Here is a 17,414-nt window from a genome sequence, read left to right as displayed (position 1 = left end):
TGTGTGTGTGTGAGGGCATGAACATCTCCGCCACCTCCCCCAACACATGCTCTCAGAGGAATACCGTTTTCTCAACTTTTCTCTTCTTTTTTTGGTCATAATTAGCATTCTGTTCTCAATTTGGCCGCTTAATTAGGTGTACATAACCTTGGATTTCCAGTAATGGAAAAACCGCAGGGCTAGCGAAATGAAGCCATCATCTTCAGTGATTAAGACACCTGCAAACTATTGTACACAGCCTTGTCTGCATTCACATCATTACATGCTCAAATTAACATTTTTGTTCCACCTGTCTCGAGCCGAGGTAGCCCGGCTGTAACTGTGGAAATGCACGAAAGCCACAGCGGCGGCTGCGAGGGAGACATGTTGGAGACACCGCCTCAGGGGCAAGGTGGCTTTAATAGAAAGGCTCCCCTTCAAAAATTGGCCTCAGCAGAAAGGGACAAGATATACAGCTGGGGAGAATTCTGCATGTGTGTATTGGTGTGCAAAGGAAAGATTTTTGTATGGGACATGGAGCAAGGCTCTGGCACTGGCAGGCATAAAGGGCTGGGGTAGTATTGGATAGGTATGTTTCTCTCCATTGCTGTTCTTATAGACACAGTCATATTATGCAAATGCTCCTCCGGCAGACGGAGGGCAAGGCTGAGTAGGTTTCTGACGGGCCGTAGAGTACATAACATGTCCCACATCCAGTGAGCTGGCAGGGATACTGACAGAGAACAGAGGGAGGAAGACACTACAGGAGAATGCTAAGAGCCAGAAACATCCCTCAGGTCCATTTTCACAGCATCTTTTTGTGCTTCCAGTCTCTTAAGAGACTCTTCGATCAAATGATGAGGTCCCATTTAGGGCAAATATAAAATGCGTTTCTGTGGCTTTATAACAATTACACAAAGGTCAACCATGAATCACAACACTGCACCTGCTTATGCTGTGCATTCTGGGACTTGTAGTATCAGTGGTGCATCTGCAATATCAGGGCTGTCAAACTATTAAATATATTTAATTGCGATGAATCGCAAATAATAGTTTTTATCTTTAATATGTGTATCATAATGTACACCCAACATGGGACTGGACAATCCATTTGATTTATGCAAATGTTTGTTCATTTAAATTAAAAACAATTAATCGATTAAATCGATTAATTTGAGAATATACATTTAATAAGTGTAGCTAATACAAATGATAAAAATCCGCACCACACGGCTGCTGCAATACAGCGCACGTATGGCAGCACAAACAGAGGACCAGTTAAAAAAAAAAAAAGTATATATATATATATATATATATATATATATATTAATGCAAATATGTTCAAAGTACAAATTTCAATACTGATAATGTGCATTTATTATGAATAAACAATCAAGGTTATGGCAAGCAGAACAATTGTTTATTTTAACTCTGTTCCCTGAAATTCGCATTGATCCTATAAAGTGGGTTTTATCCAATTCCTCGATTAATCAGACAAACTAATCGATCGATGACTAAAATAATCGATAGCTGTAGCCCTATTACACATTATGCTTTTCACAACAGCTCAACACAAATTGAATACAAACACAAACCTATGAAACGTTACTTATATATTTTGTGTTTATATGTATGTGTGTATATACAGTATATACATATGTGTACAGATCCACTAATGGACATTGGAGTGCTACTTTCAAAGGCAAAATTCAAGTATTGCTACATAAATTCATATGGGACTTTATTGTATTATATGTATAGTACATGTTCCAAAAAGAAAAAAGAATAAAACACCACCAGAATTAGAGATATTACAAGTCAAAGTGATGAAGCTTAGTGTTACGCTCCTGACAATTTAGTGTTGCCAATCAACCTATCCCCAGGTGTATGTCTTTGGAGGTGGGAGGAAGCCGGAGTACCTGTAGGGAACCCACCCATATCCAATTTTATATATATATATATATATATATATATATATATATATATATATATATATATATATATATATATATATATATATATATATATATATAAATAAATAAATATATATATATATATATATATATATATATATATATACTGTATATAAACACACATATGTGGCCTAGTGGTTAGAGTGTCCGTCCTGAGATCGGTAGGTTGGGAGTTCAAATCCCGGCCGAGTCATACCAAAGACTATAAAAATGGGACCCATTACCTCCCTGCTTGGCACTCAGCATCAAGGGTTGGAATTGGGGGTTAAATCACCAAAATGATTCCCGGGCGCAGCCACCGCTGCTGCCCACTGCTCCCCTCACCTCCCAGGGGGTGATCAAGGGTGATGGGTCAAATGCAGAGAATAATTTCGCCACACCTAGTGTGTGTGTGACAATCATTGGTACTTTAACTTTTTAACTTTAACATATACATATATACACATACATATACATATATTCACATACATATATTAAATGATGGTTTTTATCAAGTTTCCACCATTAATTCTGACTTTGCCAGGAAAAATTTTGTAGAAAATGACAGTTGTGTCTTGTTCTATTGTCAGGGCAGAAAAGCAAGGCCAAAAAAATATTTATTATTATTATTATTTTTTTTTTTTTTTTTTTTACAGTCGCCTGTAATATGCGGAATTGGCAACACTGCTGCTACTGCAGTTTGGAACTCCGGTGATAACTTTGAATTTATATTTGTCACTCAATATTACTTTTTCTTTGTTCATTTCTGCTCTCTAATAGTTCCTGTGACTCAACATCAGTTGGAATTGTATAATGTAGTAACATACACCTTCATAACAATATGTAATATGTACAATATATACACTGCAAGTATATATTTATATATAATGTAGTAACGGACACCTTCATGACAATATGTAATATGTGCAATATACACACTGCAAGTATATATATATAATGTAGCAACAGACACCTTCATAACAATACTTAATATGTACAATATACACATTGCAAGTATACATATAACGTAGTAACAGACACCTTCATAACAATATATAATATGTACAATATACACATAGAAGGTATTTATATAATGTAGTAACAGACACCTTCATAACAATATGTAATATGTACAATATACACACTGCAAGTATATATATAATGTAGTAACAGACACCTTCATAACAATATGTAATATGTACAATATACACACTGCAAGTATATATATAATGTAGTAACAGACACCTTCATAACAATATGTATCAGGGTTTGCCGCCTTAACAACAAAGCGCCACCGCCTATACTAAAGTCTTAACAAGCTGCTCTGCTTAGTTCTGCCTCTGCCTTTGTCAGTAGTTTCTGCAGCACTCAGCATTGTCCCACCCACAGAACCATCTGATTGGTTACACGCAGAGCGGTTACAGCCAATCAGCAGTGCGTATTCAAAACGCATGTAACAGCCAATCAGCAGTGTGTATTCAGAGCACATGTAACAGCCAATCAGCACTGCGTATTCAGAGTCAGTGCTCAGGCAGGCAGAGAGGAGAGACAGTGGGATGAGCAGAAAGGTGTATAGCAGGTGAGCATAATGCAGAGAGGGAAATCACAACTAAGTCAATTTAGCAAAACTGTATTTATTAAACAGTTATTAAGCAGTAGCACAAACATTTATGTCATTTCCAAAACAAAAAGTGCAAGATTATCAGAGACATTTTAAAACAAGCTATAAGTGCACCTTTGTGCATGATGACACACAAGATATTTCAATATGTGTCACATAAAAATGAGCTGCATATCAAATAGTATATGTCCTACGGTGTTGATGTGGAAATAGTTGCTTCGGCATTTAGTTGGTGTGGCACCGAACGGAGATGTTGACATGATGTGGGTGACATTGTTATCACCAGGAAAGATGAGGTCACCTACCTAGGTTGCATTCTATAGGCTAATCTTTCCTGTGATAAAATGGCAACCAAGGTAATCAAAAAGGTCAACCAACAAACGAGATTTCTCAACAGAATCTCCTCTCTGGTCAACAAAAGCACCTTGAAGATTCTAGCGGGAACTCTCGTTCAACCCTTTTTCGATTAAGCTTGCACCTCCTGGTACCCTAGCACCCCCAAAACCCTCAAATCTAGACTCCAAACATCCCAAAACAAGCTAGTCAGATTACTTTTAGACCTCCACCCAAGATCACACCTCACTCCAACCCACTTCTCCAAAGTGGGCTGGCTCAGGGAGGAGGACAGAGTAAAACAACTTGCACTGAGCCTAGTCTATAAAATCCGCTACACCTCCCTGATACCAAAGTACATGTCAAACTACTTCCTTAACGTAAATGACCGCCATAACCACAACACCAGGGGGAGCTCCACTAACCACGTTAAACCCAGATTCCAATCTAACAAAGGTCTTAACTCATTCTCCTTCTATGCCACATCAATATGGAATGCACTCCCAACAGGTGTAAAAGAAAGGGCATCTCTATCCTCCTTCAAAACCGCACTAAAACAACACCACCAGTCAACTTCAACCTTTGACTAACACCCTCCCCCTTCCACATCCCACCTCCCCGAATTGTAAATAACCAAATGTAAATAATCAAATGTACGTATATACTTGTTCTTATGCTTTCTGAGCTCACTATGTTCTCTGCCCGCTGTGCATATCCTACCAAGTCAGACCTACACTGTTTCAATGTCCATTTCTCTGATGATGCAATTGTTGATGACTGTGCTGTTATCAACTAAACCCTCCTCATCCCACCCCCCGATTGTAAATATTGTACATAATGTAAATAATTAAATGTATATACTCTGATGATTAACTTGTGGGATGACTGTATTATGCTGATAGTATATATTTGTACCATGAATTGATTTACGTGGACCCCGACTTAAACAAGTTGAAAAACGTATTCAGGTGCTACCATTTAGTGGTCAATTGTACGGAATATGTACTGTACTGTGCAATCTACTAATAAAAGTTTCAATCAATCAATGTGACGTATGTAAGAAGGTAGGGATGTCCCGATCCGATATCTGGATCGGATCGGCTGCCAATATTTGCCAAAAATTGCGTATCGGCAAGGCATGGGAAAATGCCGATCCAGATCCAGTTTAAAAAAAAAACTCCGGTCCGTGTTTTCCAACGCACCGATTTAAATAATACATTCCACTTTTCTGCTGCTCCGTAATTTCCGTTCCGCATTTTCCAGCACACCTTCAACACATCCACAGGCACGCAGTTGCTTTTAGCTGCTGGCATTACACGACAGGCTCTTCTCACTCTGTCCTGTGTCTCCCTCTCACAGACAGCAAGTGCACTTTCTTACACACGTCACATACTGTCACGTCATACGTCCTCCCCGAGCAGAGAGGTAGCAGCATGGCTAACGTTAGCTGTGATGCTAGCGCAGCCGTGCGAGCAACGCTCCCTCTAAGGTGCTCGCCTGCGCAATATATTGTAACTTTAGATTTATTCTCATATCAAACTCTTTTGGCTGTCTTTTTGACACTTACATCCGGCGCCCCCCCTCCACACCCTGGATTATAAATAATGTAAATAATTCAATGTGATTATCTTGTGTGATGACTGTATTATAATGATAGTATATATCTGATAGTATATATCTGTATCATGAATCAATTTAAGTGGACCCCGACTTAAACAAGTTGAAAAACTTATTGGGGTGTTACCATTTAGTGGTCAATTGTACGGAATATGTACTTCACTGTGCAACCTACTAATAAAAGTCTCAATCAATCAAAACACATAGAATCATCATACTGCTGTGATTATATGCATCAAGTGTTCATTCAAGGCTAAGGCAAAATATCGAGATATATATTGTGTATCGCAATATGGCCTTAAAATATCGCAATATTAAAAAAAGGCCATATCGCCCAGCCCTAGTTCAATGATGCCATTTCTGTTTGTCATGTATAATTTTGTCTATTTTGTGTTTATCCTTGAATAAACAGGTCAGTTTCTTGTTACCATTTACCAACCATTGTGTATTATTCAAACTCCCCTAATTCAGCTGGCTAGTTGTTATCAAGAGTACTAAAACCCCTTTCAACATGATTCTGACAACTAAGTAGGCTAAATAACTTTAAACTTTAATACATGCTCGGATAGGCCAGTATCGGTCAGTATCGGTATCGGATCGGAAATGCAAAAACAATATCGGTATCGGATCGGAAGTGCAAAAACCTGGATCGGGACATCCCTATAAGAAGGTGCACTTGTTTTAAAGTCTCTGTGAGAAGGAGAGACAGGAAAGAGTGAGAAACACATGCAGTTTAATGCCCCGCAGCTAAAAGCAACTGTGTAAGAACGTATACTCAAATATCACGATATAGTCATTTTCTATATCGCACAGAGACAAACCCGTGATATATCGATATATTGTCCAGCCCTAATATATATATATATATATATATATATACACATATATATATATACATATATATATATATATATATATATATATATATATATATAAAGTGGTAACAGACACCTTCATAACAATATGTAATGTTTTATATACACACTGCAAGTTTAGATATAATGTAGTAACAGACACCTTCATAACAATATGTAATATGTACAATATACACACTGAAAGTATATATATAATTCAGTGGTTCTTAACCTGGGTTCGATCGAACCCTAGGGGTTCGGTGAGTCGGGCTCAGGGGTTCGGCGGAGGTCAAAACACACCCGACTCATCGTGTAAATAAAAACTTCTCCCTATCAGCGTATTATGGCTACGACAACAGCAGAAGTCAGACTGATTTTCAGGTGTGTAATTTGTTGTGAGTTTATGCACTGTGTTGGTTTTGTTCTTTGAACAAGGTGATGTTCATGCACGGTTAATTTTGTGCACCAGTAAAAAAACATGGTAACACTTTAGTATGGAGAACATATTCACCATTAATTAGTTGCTTATTAACGTGCAAATTAGTAACATATTGGCTCTTAACTAATCATTATTAAGTACTTATTAATGCCTTATTCGACATGGCCTTATTATAACCCTAACCCTCTAACCCTGGCCCTAACCCTAACCAAATAACTCTAAATTAAGTCTTTGTTACTAAGAATATGTTCCCCTAGTGTCCAAAAAACTCTAAATTAAGTCTTTGTTACATAGAATATGTTCCCCAAACTAAAGTGTTACCAAAACATATAACTTTGTCTTGAATTTGAAAAAAAAATTTTTTTTTATTTTTCACTAAAGAAGGGTTCGGTGAATGCGCATATGAAACTGGTGGGGTTCGGTACCTCCAACAAGGTTAAGAACCACTGATATAATGTAATAACAGACACCTTCATAACAATATGTTATATGTTTTATATACACACTGCAAGTATGTATATAATATAGTAACAGACACCTTCATAACAATATGTAATATGTACAATATACACACTGCAGGTATATATATAATGTAGTAACAGACACCTTCATAACAATATGTAATATGTACAATATACACACTGCAAGTATATATATAATGTAGTAACAGACACCTTCATAACAATATGTAATATGATTTATATACACAGTGCAAGTATATATATAATGTAGTAACAGACACCTTCATAACAATATGTAATATGTACAATATACACACTGCAAGTATATATATAATGTAGTAACAGACACCTTCATAACAATATGTAATATGTACAATATACACACTGCAAGTATATATATAATGTAGTAACAGACACCTTCATAACAATATGTAATATGTACAATATACACACTGCAAGTATATGTGCCTTGTGTCTTTGCCCACCACTCTTTGAAGTTTATTGTTCTATATTTGGATTATGTTCTTTGTTGCCTTATTCCTGCCAATACTAATTCAATAAACTCACAGTGAAATTACATAAATTATACAGTATCTGTACTAGTATTCCCTTGCCACTTTTTGCTTCACTTTCAACGGTCAAAGTGCAACGCTCATTTTAAGATATCATTGAGGACATTGAGATTGGAGTAGACTCAAATAAGTTTTTATGTTAAAGTTACGTAGAGTGTATGAAGTCTTTTAGCATCATACGATCAATGTGAAATCTGTATAGTGTGTGAAATATGTGTGTGTGAAGAGATCTTATAAAGACATAATATTCATATAAACAGTAGATCATAAAATAGTGTCCACAGATTTCACGGGTCCGGAACGTAACCCTTGCGATAATCTAGGGAAAACTTTTTTTTTGCAATAGTGTTTTGCGTATGTATACTTACTCTCATTGAAGGCGTATTCAAACTCTTCCAGTGTTTTGGGGAAAGTGAAAGGGGGTTCATCTTTCTTCATGAGTTCATCTAAGTCAATTCTTGACAGCAAATCTGAGACAAAAGAGGGGGAAAAAAAGAGAAAGTTAAACCTTAGAATATCATGTCAAATTTCCTTGCCTAAATCTCAACCTTAAGCTGCAGTGGCAGAACAAGAAGCGGGCCCGTGTGCTTGTGTGTAGCAAATTGCGCGATGTTTCGGCTTAACGCGCTCAAGTTTGAGTTACAGTGGGTGTTTGTGGAGTGCATTGAGCTGTGTGAGGAATTTATATCTTAATCCGACCTATGGGATTTAAACTTTGGGGTTCCATAACAGCACCATAATGAGGCTTATCTGTTAAACATAATAGCAAATGCAACACAGGATGGGGGCATATTTAACCAAATGTTTAACCTTTTCTATGCAGCGGTTCAGGATAGGGCTTGGCGTATCGATCCGAATATTGATAGTATCGATACCAAGGTAGGTATTAGTATCGGATCAATACTAGTGTGATGGGATTAATACTTTTGTTGCAGCTTTTCTTCTGTGCGTCCCGCATTTTATTTCTGGTTTTCCACAGAGTTTATGCGTCATCAGCAAATCTCCTAGTCATCTCTCTGCTCACTCATTTATGCTTTACCCCTCTCCTCCCTGCTCTGCTGAATACTTTGTTATTTTTCACAAGTATCTCCCTTTAATTGTAGTTACTTCAGTTGTTTTGTTTACATTTCAATATTTTTATTTTTGTTACATTGTTGCTTTTTTTGTTATTTTGTAATCGTGACTTTTTTGTGTGTAGTACAACGTAAAAAGGTCAATTATTCTGTTACATTGTTTTAGATTGATGTACTTAGCAACAAAAACCTTTTTGGAATAAAATAGTTTTCATGTGTTCTCATAATGATAATCATCTAGTGAGAAGCAAACTGACATTTCAAGTCACAAGTATCCGTATCGGTGTCAGTATCGGCGATACTAGCTATAGGACAGGATGACGTTATTCATCCCAATTATGTGGTTGCAGTGCAGGTACAAAACATCAACAAAAAATAAGGTAACTAAAAACAAGAAAGGATATAAAAGACATTAAAAGAGCACAGCACTGATGCAACAAGCTGCCACTTCAGCGACGCCATTTCTACAAAACTCAAAACCAGTGAAGTTGTCACGTTGTGTAATTCGAAAATGAAAACAGAATACAATGATTTGACAATCCTTTTCAACTTATATTCAATTAAATATACTGCAAAGACAAGATATTAAATGTTCGAACGGACAAACATATTTTTTTTTGCAAATAATCATTAACTTAGAATTTATTGGCAGCAACACATTGCAAACAAGTTGGCACAGGGGCATTTTTACCACTGTGTTACGTGGCCTTTCATTTTAACAACACCCAGTAAATGTTTGGGAACCAATTTTTGAAGCATTTCAGGTGGAATTCTTTCCCATTCTTGCTTGATGTACAGCTTAAGTTGTTCAACAGTCCAGGGGTCTCTGTTGTGGTATTTTAGGCTTCATAATGCGTCACACATTTTCACTGGGAGACATGGCTGGACTACAGACAGGCCAGTCTAGTACCCGCACTCTTTTACTATGAAGCCACGCTGTTGTAGCACGTGGCTTAGTTGTCTTGCTGAAATAAGCAGGGGCGTCCATGATAACGTTGCTTGGATGGCAACATATGTTGCTCCAAAACCTGTATGTACCTTTCAGCATTAATGGTGCCTTCACTGATGTGTACGTTACCCATGCCTTGGGCACTAATACACCCCAATACCATCACAGATGCTGGCTTTTGAACTTTGCGCCTAGAACAATCCAGATGGTTATTTTCCTCTTTGTTGCGGAGGACACGACGTCCACAGTTTCCAAAAACAATTTGAAATGTGGACTCGTCAGACCACAGAACACTTTTACACTTTGCATCAGTCCATCTTAGATGAGCTTGGGCCCAGCAAAGCCGGCAGCGTTTCTTGGTGTTGTTGATAAATGGTTTTGGCTTTGCAGAGTAGAGTTTTAACTTGCACTTACAGATGAACTGTAGTTACTGACAGTGGTTTTCTGAAGTGTTCCTGAGCCCATGTGGTGATATCCTTTACACACTGATGTCGCTTTTTGATGCAGTACCGCCTGAGGGATCGAAAGTCACGGGCTTAGCCGCTTACGTGCAATGATTTCTCCTGATTCTCTGAACATTTTGATGATATTGCGGATGGTACATGGTGAAATCCCTAAATTCCTTGCAATAGCTGGTTGAGAAATGTTGTTCTTAAACTGTTCGACAATTTGTTCACGCATTTGTTCCCAAAGTGGGGACCTTCGCCCCATCCTTGTTTGTGAATGACTGAGCATTTCATGGGAGCTGCTTTTATACCCAATCATGGCACGCACTTGTTCCCATTTAGCCTGTTCACCTGTGGAATGTTCCAAACAAGTGTTTGATGAGCATTCCTCAACTTTCTCAGACTTTTTTGCCAGTTGTGCCAGCTTTTTTGAAACATGGTGCAGGCATCAAAATCCAAATGAGCTAATATTAGCAAAAAATAACAAAGTTTTCCAGTACAAACATTAAATATATTGTCTTTGCAGTCTATTCAATTGAATATAAGTTCAAGTTAAAGTTAAAGTACCAATGATTGTTACACACACGTGAGGTGAATATAGGTTGAAAAGGATTGGCAAATCATTGTATTCTGTTTTTATTTACGATTTACACAACGTGCCAACTTCACTGGTTTTGGGGTTTGTACATACAGCTGCTTTTGTTGATATTTGTAGAAATGGCACCGTGAAGCGGTAGCCAGTTGCATCAGCTCAGTGCTCCTTTAATGTATTGTATGTCCTTTGTGTTCTTTAATGTTTCCCTCTTGTTTTAATGTGCGTTTACCTTGTTTTTGAGGACATTTTGAATCTGCAGTGCAACCACATAATATTCTGATTGTGGGATAAAGTCTATCCTATCAAAAAGTTGTTCTGTCAGAAGTTGGTCAACCTGATTGTCGCGGCCTTAATGGCATCAACATTAGCCGCCATGTTGTTAGCATTGTTTACCCTTAAAGTACCAGTAGAGTGGAAAAACAGGCTGCCTCTAAATTGAAGCTATTATCATATGTATAAATGGTTTTTGGCACCAAAAGGCTTCCAATGTTTCCAAATAAATAATTATGATCAAAATAGTATCAATCTAACGGAGATTTCAGAATCAGAATCAGAATCAGAATCGTTTTATTGCCATTGTTTGAGAAAGGGTTCACAAACTAGGAATTTTTCTTGGTGCAATCGTGCAACATAAAACACATGTAACACAGATTTGGTAATAACAAGAGCTGTAACTGAGCTATCAGATCTTGTTATAGACTTAGACGGAATTCAAGGAGCTACTTTCTGAGCCATTTTAAGAGTTAATGAGGAAGCCAGTAACATGATACGTGACATAGTGCTAGGAACCACAGATCCCTTTCCCGTCAACAACAATGTTAATCAAGCAAACTTTGTGAGAGCCAACAACAAACTTTAGGACAAATGATAATCCAGAACTTATATTTCTGAGCCCGAACACAAAGAGGATGAGCAATACATTTTAGAAGCCGAGTGCTAAACGGATGCAGCTTTATTGTAGCAATATAGCATTAGCAGCATTGGTCGGTGCTAATCATAACAAACCAGAATAAAAACAAACATTACTGGACAAGTTGTACTTTGAAATGAACAAATTAAAGAGATGGTTTGACAAAAACAGACTATCCTTAAACCTCAGTAAAACTAAAATAATGCTATTCGAAGGGAAAGTCAAACACAAATACGAATAGTGACACAATAAAATTGCTCGGTGTAATGATTGATGATAAAATGAACTGGAAATCTCATGAAAAGTATACAACAAAGTGTCAAGAAACACGTCAATAAAGAATAAAGCTAAGGATGGATGGATGGATGCATTGGACCAAAAATCACGTCATATTCTCTACTGCTCACTAGTGTTACCATTTCTGAGTTATTGTGTAAGAATATGGGGAAATAACTACAAAAGTAGGATTCAGTTACTAACTGTGTTACAAAAAAGATCACTTACAATAGTACATAATGTAGGATATAGAGAACATACAAACTCTTTATTTATTGAATAGAAAATATTGACATTCCACAATATAGTTGTTTTGAAAACAGCTAAAATTATGCACAAAACAAATTATAACCTGCTACCCAAGAATGTACAACAATTCTTCTCAACAAAAAAAGGACAAATATGCAATTTTAAACATTTGTATGCACATACAACACTTAAAACCTTTAGTACTGGTATATATAAAATATGGAATGGATTAGATAAAAAAAATCTAACTATGTACTGTACCATGATCCAATTTAAAAAACGGTTCAAACTCAAAGTGTTTACAAAGAAGTAAAACCATGACAAACATTCTCAATGTATGGATAATTGTATCTATCTCACCATATGAAATACAACCTACTTCATTTATTTATGTAGTTTTAATGTTATTATTTATAGAGTATATTGTGAATAAATTGAGAACAGGAAGTGAACAAAAGTGTTAGCAACTGCTATGTAAAAGAAAAGGGGTAGTAAATAAGCTCTGTTTCTTCCTACTCAATTTTCAAACATGTTGAAAAGAGAATCTGGAAATCATGATGTACCTTATTGTAATTGTATGCATGTTCGAAATAAACTCAAAACCAAACCAAACCAAACCAATCTTTGGCTGGGATGCCGACTGACGAGACGCTCACATAATACCATTTAGATGAAGATTCAATCTAAGTCCTCACGAAAGGTTAAAAAAAAGTTGCCACAACTGGGTCTTTTTTGCAATCTCGGGGGATGTGAAAGTCGACCAGCCTCTCGGTCCATGGCCACATTTGTCTACTACCAGGTGAGAGATGCATGAATTATAATCTAGAATTTCCTTTTAGCAAATTTGAGAGGAAGCTGAAGCAGCCGCCGGCTTAGTGTGTCAGCAAAAGCAGCGTAAGATAGCATTAGCTCACGGCTATCAATGTGCCGCGAAAATAGATGATTTGGCACTTATAATAACAATATCACTCAAATTTGGTTAATTTTCAGGTCATGACACATGGACTGTGGTTGTTGTTTTCTGGATGTTTTTAAAGGGCATAGGCCCAATAGAGGACGCTCCATCTGTTGACTCAATTGTTAGCTATTTATTTTTGATTTTGAGTGCATAAAAAAAGCCAAGCATATGTGTTCTTGTCTTACATAAGTATTGTGAATGATAAACAGCACATCTCTTTCCAATTTTTACGTAATTCCAGAATGACTAATCTAAAGATATAGTCTGAGTGCAGAAGTGTTAGTGCATTGACAGAGAATCTACGGAAATTGCCGAAAATATTTGGAGAGGAATATTCAAAATGGCCAACAGAATTTGTGGCATTTTGTGATATTTAAACGGAATATACCCATACTTTGTAAATACAATTGGATATGGTTTAATGCATACAATGAAACACAATTAAGCATATAAAGTCAACTTGTTTTTCCACTCTCTGGTGCTTTAAACCTCGAAATGTATCTTTATTGATCGCCACAACATACAGTAATAGTAGAAAATAAGACAAATGTATTACATAGACATAAAACATACTTAATTTTACTAAATTAAAATAAATGTAAAAAAAACCTGCGCTGTAGTGAAGCCGCGATATTTGAAGCGTAATGCAGCAAGGGATGCCTGCATATTACAGCTGTAATAACATGTATCATGATATGGATATATCTGAGTTACTGTGTAGAAATATGGGGAAACAACTAAAAATGTGCACTTCATTCACTAACTGTGTTACAAAAAAGATAAATTAGAATAATACATAATGTTGGATATAGAAAACATACAAACCCTTTATTTATTAAATCACAATTATTGAAATTCAACGATTTAGTGCATTTGCAAACAACTAAAATTATGCACAAAGCAAACTATAACCTGCCACCCAAGAATGTACAACAATTCTTCTCAACAAAAGAGGAGAAATATAACCTTAGACGAACATCTAATTTAAAACATGTGTATGCTCGTACAACACTTAAAACCTTTAGCATATCTGTATGTGGAATTCAATTATGGAACAGATTAACCAAAGAAATCAAACAAAGCACCAATACGATTCAGTTTAAGAGACTACAAGTGTTCACAAAGTACACAGACCAAAAATTATGATGAACATCTTGAACCCTTTTTTATTTTTATTTTTATTAAGACAAATATTATTTATGTATTTAATATTTGTTTGCTTACTATGGTATATACTATACTATTTTTTTTTTTTTTTACTGTTATGTTACAGCGAACAAGGAAATTGGATAACATTTATATAGATAAAACCTGCTCAGTGGACTAGTGGTTAAGAGTGTCCGCCCTGAGATCGGTAGGTCGTGAGTTCAAACCCAGCCGAGTCATACCAAAGACTATAAAAATGGGACCCATTACCTCCCTGCTTGGCACTCAGCATCAAAGGTTGGAATTGGGGATTAAATCACCAAAATGATTCCCGGGTGCGGCCACTGCTGCTGCTCACTCCTCCCCTCACCTCCCAGGGGGTGGAACAAGGGGATGGGTCAAATGCAGAGGGTAATTTCACCACACCTAGTGTGGGTGTGACTATCATTGGTACTTTTACTTTAACTTTTGGTATGAAAAGAGGTGGGACTAAATAGGCTCTGCTTCTTCCTACTACTTTTCGGACGTGCTGTAATGAAACAACTGAAAATGTGTGACACATTACATTGTATCGTATGCATGTTCCAAATACCGTATTTTCCGCACTATAAGGCGCACCGGATTATTAGCCGCACCTTCAATGAATGGCATATTTCATAACTTTGTCCACCAATAAGCCGCCCCGGACTATAAGCCGCGCCTACGCTGCGCTAAAGGGAATGTCAAAAAAACAGTCAGATAGGTCAGTCAAACTTTAATAATATATTAAAAACCAGCGTTCTAACAACTCTGTTCACTCCCAAAATGTACGCAAATGTGCAATCACAAACATAGTAAAATTCAAAATAGTGCAGAGCAATAGCAACATAATGTTGCTCGAACGTTAATGTCACAACACACAAAATAAACATAGCGCTCACTTTCTGAAGTTATTCTTCATTCGTAAATCCTTCGTCTTCGGTGTCCGAAGTGAAAAGTTGGGCAAATTTACGATCCACTGGCAGATGTTGGCGTCGTCTGGCGCTGCCTCCTCGTCTTAGTGAAGGTGTGTTCGCCTTCTGTCATCCATTGTTCCCACGCAGTTAGCAGTCTAGCTTCGAATGCCCTGTTGACACCAATATCTAGCGGCTGGAGGTCTTTTGTCAATCCACCCGGAATGACGGCGAGTATTGAATTAAGCGCGTAAGCGTGTCTCTCAATGTGCTGTTATGAGCTAGCAAATATAACAACTACACTACCCAGCATGCAACGATAGTTACGAGCATGCGCGGTAGCCCTGAGAAGCGTTGTATGCTGGCAGTTAGAATGTGGTTATGAGCACGCTGTGAGTAAACGTTGAGAACTCAGTTAACACGCCTCGTCTGCATTATTTATAATTAGACAGACAACACACTTAATAGGAGCCATTTTGGGGTCTTTACATAAACACACAAATGGAAATGAAACGTCACATATCCCAGCATGCACCGCGCGCTTCTTCTACGGGGAAAAAAGATGGCGGCTGTTTACCGTAGTTGCGAGACCTAAACTTTATGAAAATGAATCTTAATATTTATCCATATATAAAGCGCACCGGGTTATAAGGCGCACTGTCAGCTTTTGAGAAAATTTGTGGTTTTTAGGTGCGCCTTATAGTGCGGAAAATACGGTAAACTGAAACTGAAACGGTTCATAACAAAAAAAACCAACTATTTACCTTTGAGCGCTGTGGTTTTCTCTCCATCCTCCTGAATGGCCACCTGGGCCATGGCGGTCAATAGTGTGCACAGAGCGAGTTCAGCACCACCAAGATGGAGGATGAGCATCTGATCTGCTCCAACAAATCCCCAGGTAGGTGTCTCCTGTGACAGGTGGGAGAGGAACAAATACATGACTTGGCACCTTGCTGATGAACACTGCAATGGTTTCTTAGTTTGAAATACTCTTAAATATACATGTATCTATTAGTCCACACTTGTGATAGTGTTTACCAACCAATTCACGACACCTTTTATTTCTAAATATGCATGGTATCCCTTCTTTGATAGTAATATATCCTGCAGGCTGAAATGAATATTAGTTGTGCGCGTTTTAAAAGCCCCCCCCCTTGAGTCAAAAGCAGTGTGTATACATACAAAGCTTCCACATGGAAGCCACTGCGAGCAAGAAACAAAGTCGTGCTTTTTGCTTGATGTTCTTACAAAAGGCAACAAAGACACGAACAGTGGCACGGAAAGACAAGGACAACAGCACGTTGGTTTCGGTTTGACTCACACGCCTGAAACAGTCCACTTGCAAGATGCTTCCTGGATGACAGCTTTCAAACAGGAAGTGCTCTGAGGCGCAGGCGCGTGGGAGGCGAGTGGCTTCCGGATTACCGGGGCAACGGAGTGACTTTTTTTTTCTTTTTCTTAAAGGTACAGTAAACTAGTTGCTGCACTCAATTGGACTCTATTGTTTAATATTCTTACGTGTGCCCATATTTGTTTGAGGGTTTTTAAATACTAAAGGTGGTATTATTATATTATCTGAACTATGATTGAAGTCCTGAATGTACAGTTGGTGAAGGGTGTAATCATTTGTCAAATGTGCAAATTAACAAATTCACCCTCTGGTTTCATTCAACACCCATAACATGACAAAAAATGCAATTAAATACATAAATAATGAAATATATCATTAATAACACACACACACACATTTATATATATATATATATATATATATATATATATATATATATATATATATTAGAGATGCGCGGTTTGCGGGCACAACCGCGGAGTCCGCGGATTATCCGCGGATCGGGCGGATGAAATTTAAAAAAATAAGATTTTATCCGCGTGCGGGTCGGGTCGGGCGGATCAATTAGATTTTTTTTTTTTTTTTTTTTTTTTTTTTTTTTTTTTGCGGGTGGCAGTTAAACCAATTGGGAAATATATACACATAGTTAAATGTTGTTACCCACATACGAAAAACGAGCAGGCACCTGCTGCATATGCCAC

General features: G+C 37.4%; 1 protein-coding gene across 5 annotated transcripts in view; it reads right to left on the bottom strand.

The window, feature by feature from the left end:
- The window catches only part of arb2a (ARB2 cotranscriptional regulator A), a 547,436-nt gene extending 530,707 nt beyond the window's left edge, over nucleotides 1–16,729 (bottom strand). For 3 of the 5 annotated variants that reach the window (XM_072914357.1, XM_061986620.1, XM_061986623.2), the window contains exons 1-3: nucleotides 16,684–16,729; nucleotides 16,127–16,271; nucleotides 8,197–8,298 (exon numbers count right to left, since the gene is read on the bottom strand). In XM_072914357.1, coding sequence (XP_072770458.1) covers nucleotides 8,197–8,298; nucleotides 16,127–16,235 — 211 coding nt within the window. In that variant the 5' untranslated portion in view covers nucleotides 16,236–16,271; nucleotides 16,684–16,729. The other 2 variants (XM_061986622.2, XM_061986621.2) reach the window with 2 other exon arrangements.
- Nucleotides 16,730–17,414: the final 685 nt, after the last annotated feature.

Source organism: Nerophis lumbriciformis, linkage group LG12 (genome assembly GCF_033978685.3).
Source record: "Nerophis lumbriciformis linkage group LG12, RoL_Nlum_v2.1, whole genome shotgun sequence".
Classification (NCBI taxonomy): Eukaryota; Metazoa; Chordata; class Actinopteri; order Syngnathiformes; family Syngnathidae; genus Nerophis; species Nerophis lumbriciformis.
Note: the sequence above shows the minus strand (reverse complement) of the source record. Positions and strands in the feature narration are given on the sequence as shown.